The 19,478-nt window shown below is 38.0% G+C and overlaps 1 protein-coding gene across 1 annotated transcript; it reads right to left on the reverse strand.

Annotated features, from left to right (window-relative positions):
- Positions 1 to 3,188: 3,188 nt before the first annotated feature.
- Positions 3,189 to 8,350, reverse strand: fam83b (family with sequence similarity 83 member B). The gene is made up of 4 exons (XM_029450221.1): positions 7,901 to 8,350; positions 6,286 to 6,450; positions 5,550 to 5,674; positions 3,189 to 5,226 (listed from the first exon to the last, which is right to left on the reverse strand). Exons 1-4 carry the CDS (start codon positions 8,348 to 8,350, stop codon positions 3,189 to 3,191), a joined length of 2,778 nt encoding a protein of 925 aa, XP_029306081.1.
- Positions 8,351 to 19,478: the final 11,128 nt, after the last annotated feature.

The following is a 19,478-nucleotide window of genomic DNA, read 5'->3' on the forward strand; positions in this document are numbered from 1 at the left end:
ACAGCAACCTCCTGTGCATAATAATATTGTAATATCTGTGGAACACAATCAGAATTGTGACAATGAGGTCCGATGTTAGGATTATGTTCATACATAACTCATCATATCCTGCATGTGCTGTACAACACATATGATATAAGGTAAAGGTTTTGTGTTGGATTCTCTTTCACCATCAAATGTTTCTCCCATAGCGCTGATATTGGTGTTGTAGGGCTTAGTCAGCTTCCCCAGGCTATTGAGATTAGGTCTATAAAACTATCTAAAAATAGATTCAGATATTTTTCTGGAAGTCCATTTGCAAGAAGGAAAGAGATCAAAGTTATATCTACGACAAAACATATTGGAATAGGATAGGACAGATAGGAGGAGATCAATGATATTGTCTCCATCCCCAAAGGGATACATACTGTACATACACAAATGTATTTTTTCATCATATAACTTTAGATGAAGAACAAACAAACGATGCACTGCATAAAAATGAATACAGGTGCTATCCACAGTAATACATTAAGATATGATGGATTGCAGGTCATCTGCAGCTGGGTGTGGGAGAAGTGTAAAGGAATAGTCCCTTTTAAAATAGACATTTTAAATAGTCCTGAGGAAACTGAATATCCTCCGCTGCTAATGCCATTTTTGTTTGCACTGATAATTTTTTTGTTTATCTAATTGTGCAAAATACTTCAAATACACTGCTTGTGTTTCTCTTATAAACTCACTTGTAAAAGTGCCATTCATTTTTGATAAAGTAAAACATTAATTCATTTTTATCAAACGTCATTTACAGCAGGACTGAGTTTCAGGCACAGGAGTTTATCTTATATCTTCTTAAATAATAATCTAGAAAAACAGCCTCAATATACCATGTAAAGTTATATGATAAAAATGTAACAGAGACAAAGGACAGTCAAATTGGAGAGGAAGTACAGCAGGATATTGTTTTCAGTGTTGGAAGGGCCATATGATGACATTTCATTTCATTACACAACTCATGTGATCCCTTCTCTAAATTCATGGTGAAATAAAATAGATTGGATGACAAAAGTATGTTATTTACGTTGTATCCTAAATCATTGTTTATGTATCTTCATTAAACATTTGTAAGAGGTCAACATTTGTCTCTTTCACTCATTACATTACACAATATATATTATGTGATAAAGGTGCATTTTTGCTTCAATGGATGCTGAACAACTGTCTTTAACCACATATCTGTACATACACCTTAATCAGTAATCACTGTCATTTTCAGAGCCATTTATACATGAGGTTTGTGCCTACTGTGACCAAACACAGCCTCACAAAAGGCATGTGAACATGTTCATTTAGCTTATTGTAATAACACATATTCCAACTAGAAGGTTTCTCGGAGAGCGCAGACCTGCGCCAAGGCTGTTTCCATATTGTTAAGAGAAAGATAATGTGTGTATCCCCCCCCGTCATTCAGATCCGCTACAAAAATGTAAAGGGCTCTTACTTGGCCAACGCTACACCTTTTCAAAAAGTCACAAAAATCAGGCGAGCAGTTTTTCCGTAATCCTGTTGATAAACAGACAGACAGAGAGACTAGGAAACCGAACCGACTGGGCTCAGGTAAAATGATCAAAATACTTTTCCCTTTTATTTAGTTTGTGACAGTTTATTATGACATCTATGCTTGAGTATGTATTTTGCCTGTAGTCAAATTGTATTATGTTGTTTTATGTTTGTCAAAACGTTGCTAATAGAAGCTTAAAGGAGCTCCGATTCCAGTGTGCTGGTTATTTTCTATTGATTTCTCTTTCAACATCCAACACATTTTATACAATCACTCTCTGTCTTTTCCACCCTGTTACACTGCCGTAAACTGTGATTCTTCTTCTTCTTACTCTTCTTCCTCTTCCTCTTCCTCTTCCTCTTCCTCTTCCTCTTCCTCTTCTTCTTCCTCTTCTTCCTCTTCTTCCTCTTCTTCCTCTTCTTCCTCTTCTTCCTCTTACTATTCTTACTCTTCTTACTCTTCCTCTTCCTCTTCCTCTTCCTCTTCCTCTTACTCTTCTTACTCTTCCTCTTCTTACTCTTCCTCTTCTTACTCTTACTCTTACTCTTCTGCTTGTTTGTGCTTCCAACTTTGTAGCACATTTTTGTCATTTTCATTTTTATAATTTGACAAAGCATTTAGGCTGAAAGAAAATAAACATATCATGTCCATGGTTCAGTAGATGGCAGACAATAAGAAACACATTAATCATCATTCATAATTTTCATCATCATTTTATCAGCATCATCAAGAGAAAGTACACAAAAAAAAGGATCTTCTGTGTTTAAAAATATCCACACAGTATTTCCACAAATACAAATACAAATATCGCTGATGCAAAACACAGAGAACCAATGTGGATGGCAAGCAACATTAAAATGAAAGTTTTAAATACAGTTAATACTCAGTTGTAATACTAAGTACCTAACTGTAAATAATGAATATTTATGAATCAAAGATACATTTCCATGCATGTATGTGTTTTACACTAGAGGCCATATTGCACTGTGCATTAATCCGTCACCTTGAGTAAATAATGAAAGATGAAATCATCCCTGTGTGGCCTACTGAGAACATGTATTGTATTTTTCATCATGCACTGCAAATTTTGCTTTTACTATTTATAGAATAAAAGAAACCTTGGATGGATGACGTCTTTCAGAGGAAAGCCTCTGGTGTCAGAACTATGGCAACTCTTAAAACCTCTGTCTGGGCTTGATATTTTCATTATGTGGAGAGGGAGTTAGTTTGTATGCTGTTGGCATTCTTAACACCTTCATAATAACCTTTTCTATGTACAGAAGTAGCACTCTGGTATGTGCACACACCTACAGTTGCAGCAATAAATTCTATCCATGTCTGACATTTTGACATGAGGAGTACTTAACGCATCTGCAACATGTGTTTTTTGAATGTATTGCTTTAGGTGACGCCAGTCGAGGACAGACATGGAGACAGCTTTTAAGATTTTGCAATATAAAGATCTGTATTCATATAAATCATATTTTCCTTTCAATGGTATTCATCAGTGCATCTGTCCACAATAACAAAAGTGGAGGTCCAACTGTAAACACTTTCCAAAATAAACACAGAAATAAAGACCAACTACAAGAATATAAACATTATGAGTCAAATGTGCATTAGTTTGTATGTGACCTGTGTAGACGTCTCAAGACTTGTTTTTGTTTATGAGATTTCCAACTCTATGAAAGAATTTCTCCAGCTTATTTTCATTGTGCCCTCGTGCAGCCCGGGTGAGGTTGTGATCAATAGATGCCTCATCTTCAGAAAGGCCTTTGGCTTTCTCCTGAGAGTGTGCGTTTCCAAAGTCATGCGCAGAGCGGATAGATTGTTTCTTTTCATTTAAGCAGAAAGGCTCAAATCTGCTGTAAAGGCGAGTCTCTGTGCGTCGATCTTTGCTCTCTGAGCCAAGACCGGGCTTTGCGCTTTTGTTAAAAACACTGGGTTTCTTCTGTGAGGTGGATTGAGTGAGAGAGACTTTGGGTGGACTTTGGCGCTCCTCAGTTGTGAATCGAGGTTTTGAAGGTTTTAGAAACTCGACCTCTATTCGCTTCTTCCGGTGCTCTGAGTAGGACTTGACAGAGTTGGTTGTGCTTTGGGGAAGTTTTTCTCCTGCACATGATATCCTGTCCTCGTCCTCAGCTGTTATAGTGTCTGTGCTGCCGCATGACTTCAGACTCGGTGTTGCTGTGATTCCTACTGAATCCACTTTTTTCTCTGGTATGTTCAGTAAGGATTTTATTTTATTGGACCCCATCTTTAGAATTTGCTGGGAGCTCATGCTGTTGGATTTTGCTGTTAAATGCTTTCTATTCACATCGAGGGCTGCTGTGGACACAGTCCTTGATGGCGGCACCTGCCAAGTGGGAGTACCAGGGTTATTTCTGCCTGTGATACTCTTGACATCGTAATGAGAAGCAGATCTTTGATCTTCTTTCAGATTTGACACATATCCTCCACTCTGTGCATTGATCCCTGCTGTGCTTCTATTAACTTGCATCCTTGCATAAGCTCCATACATGTGACCTGAGGATTCATGCGTGTTCTCAGTGTTTGATCTCGGATCTGCCAAACTATGCCTTTTTTGCCAACTGTCTGTTAGTGTGTCTGGGTTTGTTATCATGTGTCCACCTTTAGCTCTGCCTAAGCTAGTGTATACAGAGTGGTAAGAGTTTCTACCTAGACCGTAGCTTGTGTCATTTCGATTGTCATCCGAAGTCTGCAAACCTTGCCTCTTCAACATGAACTCTTCATTACTTATTCGATTTTCAGCTGCTGCTGTTGGATTCCACTGCATGGAGGAGTGCAAAGAAGTATTTGGTGCTGCTGAGTTAACACCAGAAGAGGAGTTGTTAATGTGTCTGTTTGGCACCATTTGCTCTGGTATAGTGGACCTGAAAACAAGGGAAGACCTGTTCCTTCCCTGAATGTAGGAGTTAGCTGTGTCCTGTGGTTCAAACTGGTCTAAATGGTCAGAAGAGTCTCCAAATGAGACGTCAGTGTTTTTGAGGTAAGACTCAATCCTCCATGTGCGCATGAATGACTTGGATGTATTCTCTAGTGTTGGCATATTCTGCTGCACGGACAGAACCTGTTTGTCGTTACCATTGTAAGACTGCCGCATGTTTTGACCTCTGTGCATCTGTGGCACTTGTGAGTAATTGTCCATTGGGTAGTGGTTTGTTCTGTTTCCTGTTCCTTTAGAGATGTTCCAGTTGCTTGCTCTGGGCCTGATGTTCTGCTGCATATTTCCATCCTGTCTCTCCCCAGCATAGCTGTGCCTTTTCAAGTAGTCTATCGTATCTGAAGATTGAAATTGTGTCATCTCGTTATGAACACCAACCCCATTCTTAATCATTGACCCAAGCTTGTTAGGGTCCCCTTCAAAGAGCCTCTCCTCAAGGTCTCTCAGTCCTAGTTTCTTCTCACAGGTCTTCCGATAGACTGTGTCCAGCGTATGCCTAAACTGGTCCCTCCGCTCGATTTTTTGGGACAAATGAGATTTTGGAAAAATCTGCAGTCCATGTGGCCCGTTGCACTGGAACAAAGCCTCGGGGGGGGAGAGTTCAGCTGGCACAGTCGAGCGTGCGTAGAGTGTTCGAAACTCCTCATCGTAGGACTTCGCCAGGTGGCCTGTGATTACCTGCACCATGCTCAGATTAATCTTTTCAAATGACCATGTGAAGCTGGGAACAAACACCAAAAAACATGATTATTTATTAATCTAATGTGGAGAAGACAGACTAATGTGTGATATTAGTTTGGGTTAAATTATTATCCAGATGGAGCAAAGAACTACAGACTCAAAGCAGAAATATTTATATTTTCACTCCGGGTCTGAGAAAAATAATTTGTAAAGAACGGTTTTATGTTGGCACATTTTTTTGAAAGTCAACTTCTTCAAAAGGCATCAATAAGAAATGATGACAGCAATTTTTATAGTGTCAGTAAATGTAGTGCTTCGCTTTATGAGTGCCTCAGTGCTCTCAACCAATGCTGTTTTATTTACCTGTATGAGCCATAAATCGCTGTATGGCAGTCAACTAAAAGAAACTTCTGGTCCATTGCCCCATGAAATTTAGCTCCTGATCGACAGAGGTAATCTTGACCTTTCACGGTGCGCACCCTCATGTTCTATGGTCAGAGCAGTGAAAGGAAAATGTCAGAAAAGTGTATCAATCATCAAATATCTGAGAAAACAGATGTACTGTCACAGTTCAGATGATTCTGAAGAATTGAAACATGTTGCATGTGTTGAGTCTCTAAGTTGTTGTTGTTGTCATCGCAGGCACACGATATGTACTTAATGAGAACTCAAAGAGTGTGTTTGAATCTTTAGAAGCTCTTGCCCAGAAAAATTATTATGACTCAACAAACAAAACAACTGGAAATACCAGGTTGAAGTACTAACACAGGCTATTAACATAGACTCTAGTCAACATTTGAAACTTTGTATGCGATGAGAAGCTCAATGCCACTCTCAAACAAGTGCTATCAATCTTCTCATCTAAATCTAGGCAAGTAAGTGAATGAGTGTATTTCCTCGAGGTCCTAGAGTTGTTTCAGACTGTCACTCTTAAAATGTGACATCCCCAAATGTTAGCTCCTTAAGATTAAAAAGCAAAAACAACCACAAAAACAAATAATTTAAAATGACTTTTCAGATGTGAAACTGTGTGTAACTGTTATGTAAGTTAGAATCAATAAAGTTATTATCAAATGAATGTTTTAAATGATATACTTACTCGAAGTTGTTGAAATTTGACATCTTGATTTTCAGCCATTTTGAGGAAACTTTTTAAATGGAAATGATCCAAAAGCAGGTAGACCGGGACTCCTCGTATCGAGGCATCAACAGCTTCTTTGAATATATCTACGTCAGTGAACATGTCCATTACAATGGCAATGACCTGCAGGGACAAAGTGAATAAATCATGATCAGTTCAACGTGCCAAAGACCAGTTTACACTTGTGAAACCTGTGAATCAAAAAGTAGCAAAAGGCACGTAACTTCTCATTATGAACTAAATGTTGATTTAAAATGAAGGTTTAATTTACACAATGGAAGAGGAGAGTCTTGACTTGTGCTTATACTTATACATGTAATAAAATAATAACACTGAGGCTCTGTAGACTGAACCAAGATGGCAAGATAGTCCACCCCCCCCCCCCATTGTCAACAGCAGCGCAATTACAGCTACACTCTTCCATTCTCACACTTCACAATTAAAGCCCTAGACACATAAACTGCATCATTGCCGACCAGAAAGCATTTTGCTTAGAGGCAACTCAACGAAATAGCTTAGAGTAGCCATCCCCAGGTAGCAGAGTAATGGTGAGCAAGTGGAGTAGCCTAATGGTAATGCGGAAACTTTACCCGGCAATGATGGAGGAGGCAAAGAGGAAGAGAAATAAAAATGTTCTTCTTCCTAAGCTAGATCAGTAGGCTAAGTCACAAAACCTGCCTACTTATTAAACTACCTGTGGTTTCACTCTGCCTTCATCACAGCACTCAGATCAGGGTTTCTAGTTCTTTGGGGTTCTTGCGGTTGTTTCTTGCTTTGGACAGTAGCGTTAGCCAGGTTGCTAGCGTTAGCCAGGTTGCTAGCGTTAGCCAGGTTGCTAGCAATAGCCAGGTTGCTAGCATTAGCCATGTTGCTAGCGTTAGCCATGTTGCTAATGATATGAGATAGTAAATCGAACTTCTTGTTAATATAAAAATCTATGGACAGAAAACACATTTAACATTTAGAGGCTTTACTCTCTCATTTTACTTTGAATGAACTCTGTGGGGTTCAGCATTTAATTTGAATTACTTTACACTGCACTGGTCGTGATTATGCAGGTGAGAAAATAGTATTTAATTAGTTCTTTCTGAGCTGGTGTTTTGTTCTCTCCAGACTTTCCTGTCAGGAAGTTGGTTGAATTAAAAGTCAGTGCAGTAGTTACAAAATTGAAAAACGCAGCAGCATACTGATTGTCTACTTACCTAAAGTTTGAGCTACAAAACTAGTTTATGATTCATTATGACACAACTTGGGAACTAATTGAGGCGTTAACTGAGTAATGTAAATGACTATAATGTAGTGCTAGTTGTAAGTTGTAAAACCAGATTTTGCAGTCGATAACCCCAGCAGACACTCCTTACAACTGAAAATGAAGTGCAACAAAGGTCTGTGGAGGTGCCCTGGGGGAGAAAGGTGCTTACGACATACTTAAGAAGAAATTAAACACAGGAAAGAAAAGTTAATGTGAGACAATTTGCTGCTCTGAGAAAAAGCTTTATCAGTCTGAACACCGAACATCATAGCTTTTTGTGGGGTTCTGTCTCAGCATATTGTTGCAGTTAGTTTTGTTTACCTTTCTTGCTTCTTGAATACGCTTACGGATCACTTCTTTGATAGTGGGGTTATTTTGTCTGGGTGGATGAAAGAGCAGATCTATATTTGTCTGTAGTTTTTCATGCATGACGTCCGGCCAACCCAACTCCAAATCTGGCGTTTTCACATCTGAGTGGATGGGCCAGTATGTCCCTGAGGAGGATTGGTTGTCCGGTGGCCCTTTGATTTCCTCTGTGTTGTCTTGAGGTGGAAGCTGTTTTGCATTTTCAGTGATGAAGTGAAGTTCTTCCTCTGAGAGGAAGCTCCCGACACGTTCTCCCTTGAGGAACTCCTGGTAACTATCTCTGCCGCCTTTAACCAGGTGATCAATCGCCAGGCGATATGACTCCTTATAGTGGGGTTGAATGTAATCAACTGATTTCAAGTCTCCCGTCAAGGACGACAGCAGGGAAAACTCTGGAGATGTCATCGCTCCACACTATTTTGTTAGGACCTGTGATAGATAATAATAGATTAGAGAACATTATAACAGGGGGAAATACTTAGAGACTTACTTAAAGTGTAATGCAGTACATGGAAAGGTATTATTGTTAACCACAGTGTAAATATCAAGAAGCTGTTAAAACACTTCATCTGTAATAGTTGTTAAAGTATACAACATTGTTTCTGGTTTTTTTGATTCAAAGGTATTTATGAACTACTTGTTCATTTGTAGCTAGTTCAATAGTTCCCTAGTTGTTTCTCAGGAGCTGAATAGAATCTTGTTTACCTTTTTATAAAGGTTCACAGTGTTTGCTTACATTGGGGCTGTGTGTACCACAGCAGTAAAGAGGGCTACATTTTCCAATATGTTGAGTTTACAAACAGCAATGTATACTCATTATTTCCATCTATAAGACAATCTTTTACAGTATTATACAGCACATTAAATGTCCCGTATTATGGATAAAAACAATTGCCACATCATGAAAACTGACTCATCATTATCAGACACTGAATCGGTTCACATGAATTAAAGGATCACTAGCAGTCAATGCCCAAGGGGAAAATGTTGTTGCTGCACCTGTAGTGTTCCTCAAAGTTAAGGTGAGGTCAAATAAAACCAGTAAAAACAAAACTTCATGTTTCTTCAACATTCATACAATAGTCATCTTTGGGACTTTGCGATACTTACTTAAACTATAATTCATAGACCAAGTAAACCTTCGGTATCATTTTTATCACAAAGAGACCAAAATCAGGTTAAGTAAGATTGCAAAAAACTTATTTTTAAAACCTCATAGGGGTTAGAACCTGTTCCAAGATTTCCTTTCACTACTTTTATTTAACACACCTTGAAATGATAGCATATGACATTCATGGCAGCCAGACAGAAACAGTTGACTATTTAAAGGTTCAAGCATTTCTGATACATCTGAATGTCAAGAGAGCAGAGTAACAAGTTAAATCTGTGATTTTATAGCTGCTATATGTCTGAGACTCTGACATGTGGAAGTTTGCTTTACCTTTACTTTCAGGTGAGTTCCACTGCCCCTATTATTTGAGTACAACCGCCCTTTACTCTTGTTTATCAGGTGTCGGCACTTGTATAAACCCTGCTGCTGTGCTAATACAATGTGCTGTACATGTGTTTACATTTTCAACTAAGTTTTGGATGTCCGCATTAACTCTGCTGTGCCTTATCTAAATAGTTATGCCAAACTAAAAGAAACATATTTAACCATCATAATCTACAAACGGCATATTTTATCACAAACCTCCCACTGTTGAGAGACTTCATTTGAAAACTGAGGCGCTTGATATTCTCACAAGTGAGTCACAACTACAGCATGTTCAAAAACGATAACTTACATTTGGATTGTGAACTTTGTGAAAATCTTCTTCTTCTGCTCCCAGAATATCCCTCTTAGATGTATGTATGTCCAGCTTATGTTCAATATTTATAGAACCTGCCAGCTAAAGAGAAACAAAGAGAAGGAAGTGTCTCAACATGACAAGGAGTCTGCAGATGGAGGGTGTGGATTCCAGTTTTGACATGCAAAATAGTCAGGTTCAAAACTTGCTCACAGGCAGCCATAAACCTGTTTGAAACATTTAGCCACTCCCCCTCCTGCAGGGACAAAGTGCACACTGACGAAAGTCAAGATAATGACAGACGTAAAAAGGCTCTTATGAAGACTGTGTTGTTAGTGGCACTGGACTTCATCAAGGTGTTTTGTCCAGTGCTGTGAAATTAAACACAAACTGAGACAATGTATGATTTTACTCCAACATTCACTTGCTTTGTGTTTCTTGAACTGCATCGGGGGGACAAGAGCTGTTTATAAGACCAAGACTTAAATGCAGCATGCGGACATTTTTCAAAGAGAGGAGTTCCACAATACCAAACACACTTAAATACACCAGGGATCATTAGTCACTTTAGTCTTACTTCATATGTGGCTAAAGTATCAGGGTTGACCTACCTAAACTGTGGTTGGGACTTTTCTTGCATCTGTAGGAAGCAAACAAGAACTTCTGATGTCTTTGTGAATGTAGGAAGGAACTGGACATTTAGCATGAAGCAATATCGGAGATTTAGTGAGTTTTTTTGTAAAATCTTTCTTACAGGAGGACTAAATAAATCACCTGTGCATTCATGAATCCACACCAGTGATTTTTGGCATTCTTCACCCTGTGTGGTCAGCTTTCACTAAGTCTCTTTCACGAATACTAACAAAAGTATTCCCTTGAAAGCTAAAGACACAAACGAGGTGAGCGTGACATTGTTGAATGTCTTAAATTTTCACATATAGAAAAACATATCCTATTATTAAATGTATTGTGTTAATGAATATCTCAGATTACATTTAGAGTTTTGTATTTTTTTTTCACTATAACATTTGCCTTTGTCTTTAACTGTGTTCAAAAGTATATTGTTATGGTAAACAGATCAACTGCTGACGCTCAGAGTACAAACATACAGTACATTCATAACATTGCGTTGAAGCAAGTACCGGTATTCTTTTGTAAAGCCTCCCGCTATTCAGGAGAGCAGATACCAAAGAAAATTAACTGGAATGTTAGTTAGTTCATTTAGACAGTTTTAATGAATAAATACATTGATTTTATTGGGATCGTTTTGGCCTTGCTCAATGTAAAAATAGTTGAAGCGCAATTATTGAAGTGATAATTACAGGAGCTGGGGTTTCTATTAGCCGTTAGTCTTTTCATTTCTGTGTAAGAGAGTTTTTCTAAATTCGACTCTCAAAATCAAATCTTACTGCTTCAAAAGTGTTAAACAGACACCAACACTATCGGTGGATGTGACATGAATAATGTTTTTGTGGATTTCATCCAGCATACTAGAAATCTCCACCCATAGCCCTGAAGCAATTCTCAGGTCAGGTTTTTATGTAAACTATCCTGAGGCTCTAAATGACATTTAGTTTAATGACACACAATCACACACACACACACACACACACACACACACACCAAAATAAGAAAATACACTTGTGTGCTTTCTTAATTAGCGTTAGATGAGAAGATCAATACTCATTTCTCTATGCTGAATATGAAGCTACAGCCAGCAGCCGATTAGCTTACCTTAGCATAAAGACTAGAAACCAGGGGTACCAATTGGCATTTTATCTTGTTTAATCTGTACAAAAGCGTAAAAACAACAATTCACCGATTGTGTAACTTTTGGACACAGCAGGCTAAGCTGACTGGCTGCTGCTGGCAGTAGCTCATATTTACGGTTAATGAAAGTAATATAAGCAGTTTTCGTAGCATATTTCCAAAAATATCAAACTATTCAAGCCTCCAGCAAAGTAAATAATGAAAATGACAGGCTATCATGTTTAAATTTAATGAATGTTTGTTTTTCTTCTTTTTATCAATAATTAAATCTATCCATGACAATTGCACTTAGTTTAATAAATGTAATCCTATGAAAGCTAATTTCTCCTTTTCCTGCTTATTCTTTTGTATCATATGAGTATCACTGAGATAAAGTCAGGAAATGAAATCCATCGCTATTGTCATAATTAATGTGCTAATTAAGGCAAAGTACTTTAATGAAATCAAATTAATTTGCAAAAGTAGATATTTGCTTTGATCTAATTATATTATTTATATCACGTTTCCGTTCTTCCAAATGAGTAATTTATTAAGGATTTCACAGGAAACCAAATGTTAATGCAGTCAGGATATTCTATCATATTGTGCGTGATATGTATCGCAGATATGAAGACACTGTTCCTTTCTAAACGCTGGAACACCTCTGGTGCCTACACCTGAAAAGAGCCACGTAGAACAAGATATCTGTGCCATTGTTTAGTTGTGTCTTGAATCTGGGTGTGTGTAGATAAGGTAGCGTATGCATTAAGTCACAGGGAGTTTATTTTCCTGAAGCAGCCTCCTTATGAGTCACCTTTTGGGACACCCAATCCCTGCTCCGTGCAGTCGTCATGATCAGTTCTTCAGGCGGTTCTTGGCTCCTGCCGACAAGTCTGAGCAAGTGGCATGTTGTTCTGGCTTCGTAACGTGCCACTAAAACTATAATTTTGACAAACATCAGCATGACACTGATCATTGAGTGAACAGGAATATTGACGAATCATTATCAAAGGCCGTTATTAATCTGTTCTCATGCCAACATGGCTTTGTGTTCAAGTTATTTTTGTGTCCGACTGTGAAAACAAATATGTTGTATCGTTTTCCTTTAAGAAATATCCCACAGACTGAGCAACACTAAATTATAATTATAATTACAAATTTATACCTTGATTAGGCATCATTTAAATCAACAAGATGATAATGTTTAAAATGTAAGTGACATAAAACCATGTTCAAATAAAAAGTTAAATCAAAGGTGTATGTAAATTACAGGTTTAACTGTAAATGCTGGATTTAATTGTCTCCGATGAGGCACGCATTTAAACACAGGAAGGAGTGCTGTTCAACCAGTTTATTACACATGATGATAGCATCTTGTGTGGTGGTTGAATTTGAGTCTGTAGTGAAGTAATACATGTGGGGGGGGGGGGGGGGATACAATGCTACTGCCAGGTGGATTACACTTGCCGCTTCCCAAAATAAATTGACATAATAAATACGAGCAATCAGACAAAACACCGTAACAATATAATTGGTCAAAATGTATTCGTTAATTATAACCTGTATTTGACTTTCCAACATCTGTTTTACTATATGAAATATTTTTATAGAAATGTGTCATTTCCATGAAAACGCAAACATAAAAACCAAGCCAAAGCTGACGAGACAGATAAAGTAAGAAGGTAGTGAGGCTAGCCTTATTTAAAACTAAAGCTAGGTTCAGTTATTTATTTTCCATATTAGCTGCTGAAATAAATGTCTATTTTGATGAACATGTTGTATGTTCAACATAGTTAACTCAGGCAGCAGCTAAATCAGTCCATATTGAAGAAACACATTATATGAAAATGTGACTAATGTGGCAGCACATTTATCCTTAGTGAATATGTTGAAACGAAATGAAAAAGAAACTGAATGCACATTTGTTCATATTGTTTTGCACCGGGTTACTGTTTCAAGTAGCCACTCCCTTCTCAGCCTCAGTGTAGAATAAAGGCTTCTGCCTTCATTTGGAATTTGGGATGAGAAAAAACATCATTACATGTTATTGCTCATGCTGTCAGACTCTCACGCTCAGTTTTCCAGCTGGGGACACTTGTTAGAGAGCAGAACATCAAAGCACCCCACTGACAGAGAGCAAGTCGATCTTCATGTAGGTTGTGTGCCCATAGCTTTTCTATGTGTTTTTTTTTCTTCTGTACTACTCTCCTCTAAGGCTCAATCCCTCTGCTCTGCATTGATTCAAAGGCATTCATGGTGCTGCCCTTGGCTGTACATGCAAACACTGACACACAAGAATGAAACAAGAGAGCTTGAAAAAGATAAAGTTAAAACCTAAAGTGGAAGCAAGCTTGTTGGATTGTTTGTTTCTGAAGAAATTCAGTATAGGTGGGGCTCGGACACTGTTGGACAATCCGTCAAGACAAGCATTATATTTTAAGGCATACTGAGGCTTTTACCGCCCCAGATCCCAGCCCCTTCCATGTAGGCAGCCAGTCGGATAAGCCACTAAAGCGACAAGAAAACAAACAAACACTAACTTCCTACACACACACTGAACGTTGTGCTCTTTAAAATGCACATCCAAGATAGCAAGAGGTCCTTGATATCTTCCTCCATGAGATTATGAATCCTTCTCTCCAGCCACCACCCTGCTGTGTTCAGTTAGCACTTTAGTAATAAATAAAATCATACATTTAAAAATGTCTCATTCATCTTAAGAAATATCTCATTTCTGATCTGTTAATATAATTATAGACTAAATTAAATTTCAACGGTTCATTTTCATTTCCTTGTTTGAAAATGGATCATGACTCATATATGATAGTATATCACTTCATAAAGCCCAGCAATGTGCAGGATGTACTGTCCCTTTGACAGCTACGTCTGTTAATTAGAAGGAAAGCCTAGTTTGTTGCTACTGTACAGGGCTGAGATATGTGCCCATAAAGAGCTTAGTGTCCACATCTTTAGACCATTAAAAGTTTTAAATAGTACAAAATTGTGACGCTTTTTTGTTTACAAAGACGTAATATTCAATACTGCACTTCTTATAGGTTAACAGTAGATATTTACAAAACATATTGATTATCTAATGCTCTTTTAAAGTAAATTATTTTCAAATGTTTCTTTTTCAAGTCAAAATGACCAAATTTTACATGCATGCAACAAAATTAAAGATACATTTTAATTAGTCTTTACAATCCTTCATTGTCGCTCTTTTTAATTATACTATATATACTAAAAATACTAGTATAAATTTCCACTCACCATTTCATACTAGTGCGACATTCAAGGACACTTCAGAGTCAAGATGAGTAATGAGTGTCTTGCTATCTGCTTATCTTATTTCTGTATTTTACGGGTTTTATCAGGACATCTAATGTAAATTAAGTTCAGCCAATACACAGAGACACAAAGAAAGTCTCCCAGCATTAAAGGGCCTACGAAATGATATTTCGTCAGTGTTATTGGGCTGGTATATGATAGAGGTTGCATATCTATTGTGAAATGTGCCATATATATTTTTTTAATATTGATGTATTTGTAATAAATCACGATCATAACAGCATAAAAATGACTTCCGCTAACAACAATCGGTCGCTGCGCCGAGAGCATCCACTTCGGCAATGTTCGGGCGATGACGTCACAAGTAGAACACAGCCGCCGCCAGTGTTCGTCTGCGTTACAGCCGCCGCCAGTGTTCGTCTGCGTTACAGCCGCCGCCAGTGTTCGTCTGCATTGAAGCGTCCAGCAAAGACTGCTGTTAATTATTACGAGAAAGAACGGACAACAATCGATCGTCAAGGATAATTGTGAAGCGATGTGTTGTATGGGGATGTGGGGCCGTCTCCAAATCTAGGCTTTCTGCGGCCAAAAGAGGATAAAATGTCGCGTTTATGGACAAGACAAGTGCGTTGATGAAACCGACGATTTGTGGGCAGCACTTTGAGAGATCATGTTTCGAACAAACTATGCTCGCCAACGAAATGAGATTCAAAAAGAATTTAAAACTGAACGCAGAAGCTGTGCCTACAATACTGCCGAGACCTCAGCCAGCACAAGCCAGCACGCCGACTCAAACACGTCCGCCGGTGCAGAGTCCTCCACCAAAGAGACGATGAAATGCATTCGCCTAAAGGGAGAGAGCGAAGGTAAGCCGTGCTACTCGTTTACTGTATTTATTGTTTCAAGCATAAAGCCATAATCGGTCTAGCCTACTGTATGTAACGAGTTGACATACAAATGTAAACTGTAATGTAAATGTTTCCTAAATTTCCCTCGGGATGAATAAAGTATCAATCTATCCTATCTACAGCCAGGCCCTAGGGTTTAATATCTGTGTGTTATTGTTTGGAGTATTAATAACTTTAGCTAATTACACTTCATTAGCTTAATTAAGTATAGATTAAATGTTTATAACAGGCTTCCCCATTATATTCTGTAGTTTGAGTAAAAGCGTGAGTCTATGAATAATGAAGCCACTGACAGAACTGAGGATACCTGTATGATCAGCGACCATCTATTGGACATCCACACTGGGGAGGAAGCTGTGTGTACACTAGTAAGTATACAGACTGTACGTCATCTGTACATTACAGTTGTAGTACCAGTAGACCTGCACATGACGTGTTAAAAATACAATCACCACATGCATGTACATAATTCATATATTTGTTTAATTTGATATCATTGCTCTCTCAATCAATTCAACCACATCTTTTATTATGAATGTTATTAGATATTTTCTTTACGTAGACATATATAAACATGCAATACAATTTCAAGCTGGTTTGAAAGATTTATTAGTAAAGTTGTGTTTTTGTACATTTCAGACATTTCAGAAAGAAATTGCTATGCAGACGGATCCCCCTCCACGGACACACCACAGGTCCATGCAGGCGCGACCACGTGTCAGGTCAGCTGGACTGCAAGTTCCAATCCAAGTTGGTTGTTCCAAAGGTCAGCATCATAATATATATACACACACATATATATATATATATATATATATATATATATATATATATATATATATATATACACACACACAAACACACACACACACATACATACATATTATATATAATGCTTGATTATAAAACATATTTTTTTGCAGAGTATGTTACTGAACTCTTGACTGATACTCTGCGCTTTGTGTCAAGACAATGTTGATGAGGAACCATTCGAAGTCCCAGATCCACTCAGCAGTCGGTGGAAGAACCAAACAAGAGGGATGATGTTGTGCTGTATAGAAGCAGATTCAATAACTGAACTGATATTGTGTTTTGTTATTAACTCTAATTGTCAAGAATCTAAGTGCTGACACTTGAACGACGTGTAGTTGTCAGATGGAAACGTAGCACAGATCTTTTGAATGGCACATGATGGCATTCTGTGGCTCTTACCAAGTATTCCCAGCAGAATCTCACCAGCTGGCCGTATGCCACATAGTGATACATTCTGTAAAATACAAGATAATACAAGATAAAACTAATAATAAGCTTTATTTGTATAGCACCTTTCATACAAGAATTGCAGCCCAAAGTGCTTCACAGCAAAAACATAACAATTAGTAGAAGGACAGAATAAGAGCATTTACAGTACAATAATCACAGTGATGATGTAAATGAGTCTGAAGTACCATTATAAAAATAGCAGAATTAAAATAGTATAAAATAGCAGAACTTTGTAACTTTTCCAGAGTGACCATTCGACTTCCCAAAAATACATCAACGTTTCTGAGCTCTACACATTACACAAGTAACTTACTCATTACGTGGCTGATCACCTGCTTGTTGTCTGTCCCTCTTGGAATACCTGTGGTAGGCTGTCTGGATGTTTGGGCAACACCCAAACATCCAGACACTTTGATTTGAATCCTGGGTGATCTGTTATGCAGGTTGTGTTTGCACCATGTCCCTCATATTCATTGAAGTCTTCCATGACATCCTTTTCTTGGCAGCAGCTCTTCAATTGCTTCCATAATTGTACAGTTTTCACATGTACACCTAAATGTACAAAAGAAGAGTGGTAAGGACATGTACACAATATGCAATATCCAGAAAAAAATATTTATATGTCTGTGTTTGACAACAGGCTCGTAAGCACTATAGGTGAGACGCTCAGTACACAGACTATACTTTATAAACCAGCGCTGTCCTCCGGTCTGTTTGTTAGCTAATAGCTAATACTTTATATACAGCCTCGTAATAAATTACATTTGACATCAGACACAACGATAGAACCTCAACCGTGGAAACTTCGAGAAAGAATCAAGTTATCAAGCTTTACAGACGTCGATGTGTCCAAGTAGAGAAGTAATTGAATATTTAGGGATCGAGCAATTTGTGGACAACTAGTCCAGTTCATAACAATTCAAGGAAACCAAGCTATCGACTCGCTAGCAAGCTATCGATAGCTATCGATCTATTTACGATCGAGGATAATGTTACGTTTTATTATGATGTATTTACTATATATTGATAAGTTCTATGAACTATAGTCAAAAGTATATACCTGTCTGTGTTCTGTTGTCGCACAGGATCTCCGCCAAATCCAGATTCACCGTCAGGTTCATCCACCTGTCCGCTCCCGGCTGTGTCTCCATCTTGAACACTGTGTCTCCAGCTGCTCTGTTTCCACCACGTGAAACTCGCCCGCATGATCTAAATCCACGACACCGGCATCCTCTTCAATAAACTCCTCTTGTTGAAGGTGCAACGAGTCTATCGACGACTCACTGTCACTCGATTCTGTTGAAATATCCGAGCCAGAGTCCGACATCGCCACATCTGCCGCTTCTGCCTGTGTATTCAACTGGTGGACTATTGTCTACTTGTGACGTCAGAACACGGCGTCGGGTGTTTCCGGTAGTGGCAATGTAAACATCGGTGGTCGACATACTAAATCATGATTTATTAAATACTGCGATCATTGTGTCATAAATAACACATCATTTTACAACACAAATAGCATTTACTATCATCACTAGAAATTCATGTTTATCATTTCGTAGGCCCTTTAAATGATACAAATATTTGGATCACCACAATAAAAACCTAAAACCCTCTTGTAATATTCAAACAGCACTTATAGGTTGTTAAGAGGATGTCGAGTAAGATCCCCACAATAAGTAAAACATGCTTTTGGTTTTGGTATTTGTGTTTGAACAATTTCTTTTTTCCATAATCTGCCGCTGTCACTTTTTCTGAACCAAACAAAATTCTATTAATATTTTTGACATGTATTTTGATGAAGTGTCATAAAGTAACCCAGTAAAAGCCTGTGATTGAATGCTGGATGGGTGAAGGTCAGAGATGATGGTCATTATGTGTCCCACTGCCTCCTATAATGATGTTCTGTCGAGAGTCCAGACACGTGGAACAATTGTATGAGAAAAATATATTTCAAGCAGCATCCAATGGCAAAAACCATTAATCATCTAAAGCATTTTATGTTTTGGGGAATTACGGACACTTCTGAAATGCTTGAGATGGGTACTGCATTATTCAGATGTAGTCACATTCTTAGTTTTCATATTAACTAACATTATACATTTAACAGAGATGACAAATGATTGTTCGCTAAACCCCCTATCCTGAACAGTAATTATACAAATATATCTGAGCAGGCCTGCAAAGCTGAATTTCTCCACATGCTCTAGTGTGGTGCATGGAGCTGTGTAATAGCTTTTTCATTACCTAAATCCCAGTAAAAGTGTAAGGAATTAATTAAAATTAAAAGATTAAACAGTGTTTATCTTCCCTGACCTGCCAAAATGTCTGCTGTAAAAAAAAAAGTCAATTATGACGCTGTAAGTAGTTGTTCTTAAACAATAACAAAACAATTAGATTATGCACTGTTTACCCTTTTTAAACATTAAGAAAACAAATTTAGATAACCCGATGGGCAAATCATTTGCAGTTGATTCAATCTGGCACCAAGATTTCTTTCACATCAACACGTAAAATCTTTTGTTATTGGGGTGACGA

Source organism: Cottoperca gobio, chromosome 15 (genome assembly GCF_900634415.1).
Source record: "Cottoperca gobio chromosome 15, fCotGob3.1, whole genome shotgun sequence".
NCBI lineage: Eukaryota > Metazoa > Chordata > Actinopteri > Perciformes > Bovichtidae > Cottoperca > Cottoperca gobio.

What these genes read in the sequence shown, in the direction of transcription:
- fam83b (XM_029450221.1), bottom strand. Translation starts at nt 8,350, where the DNA reads ATGACATCTCCAGAGTTTTCCCTGCTGTCGTCCTTGACGGGAGACTTG. An exon ending in GTATTCAAGAAGCAAGAAAG is followed by an intron (nt 6,451 to 7,900) that starts GTAAACAAAACT and finishes TTGTCCCTGCAG; the next exon opens with GTCATTGCCATTGTAATGGA. An exon ending in GCGATTTATGGCTCATACAG is followed by an intron (nt 5,227 to 5,549) that starts GTAAATAAAACA and finishes GTTTGTTCCCAG; the next exon opens with CTTCACATGGTCATTTGAAA.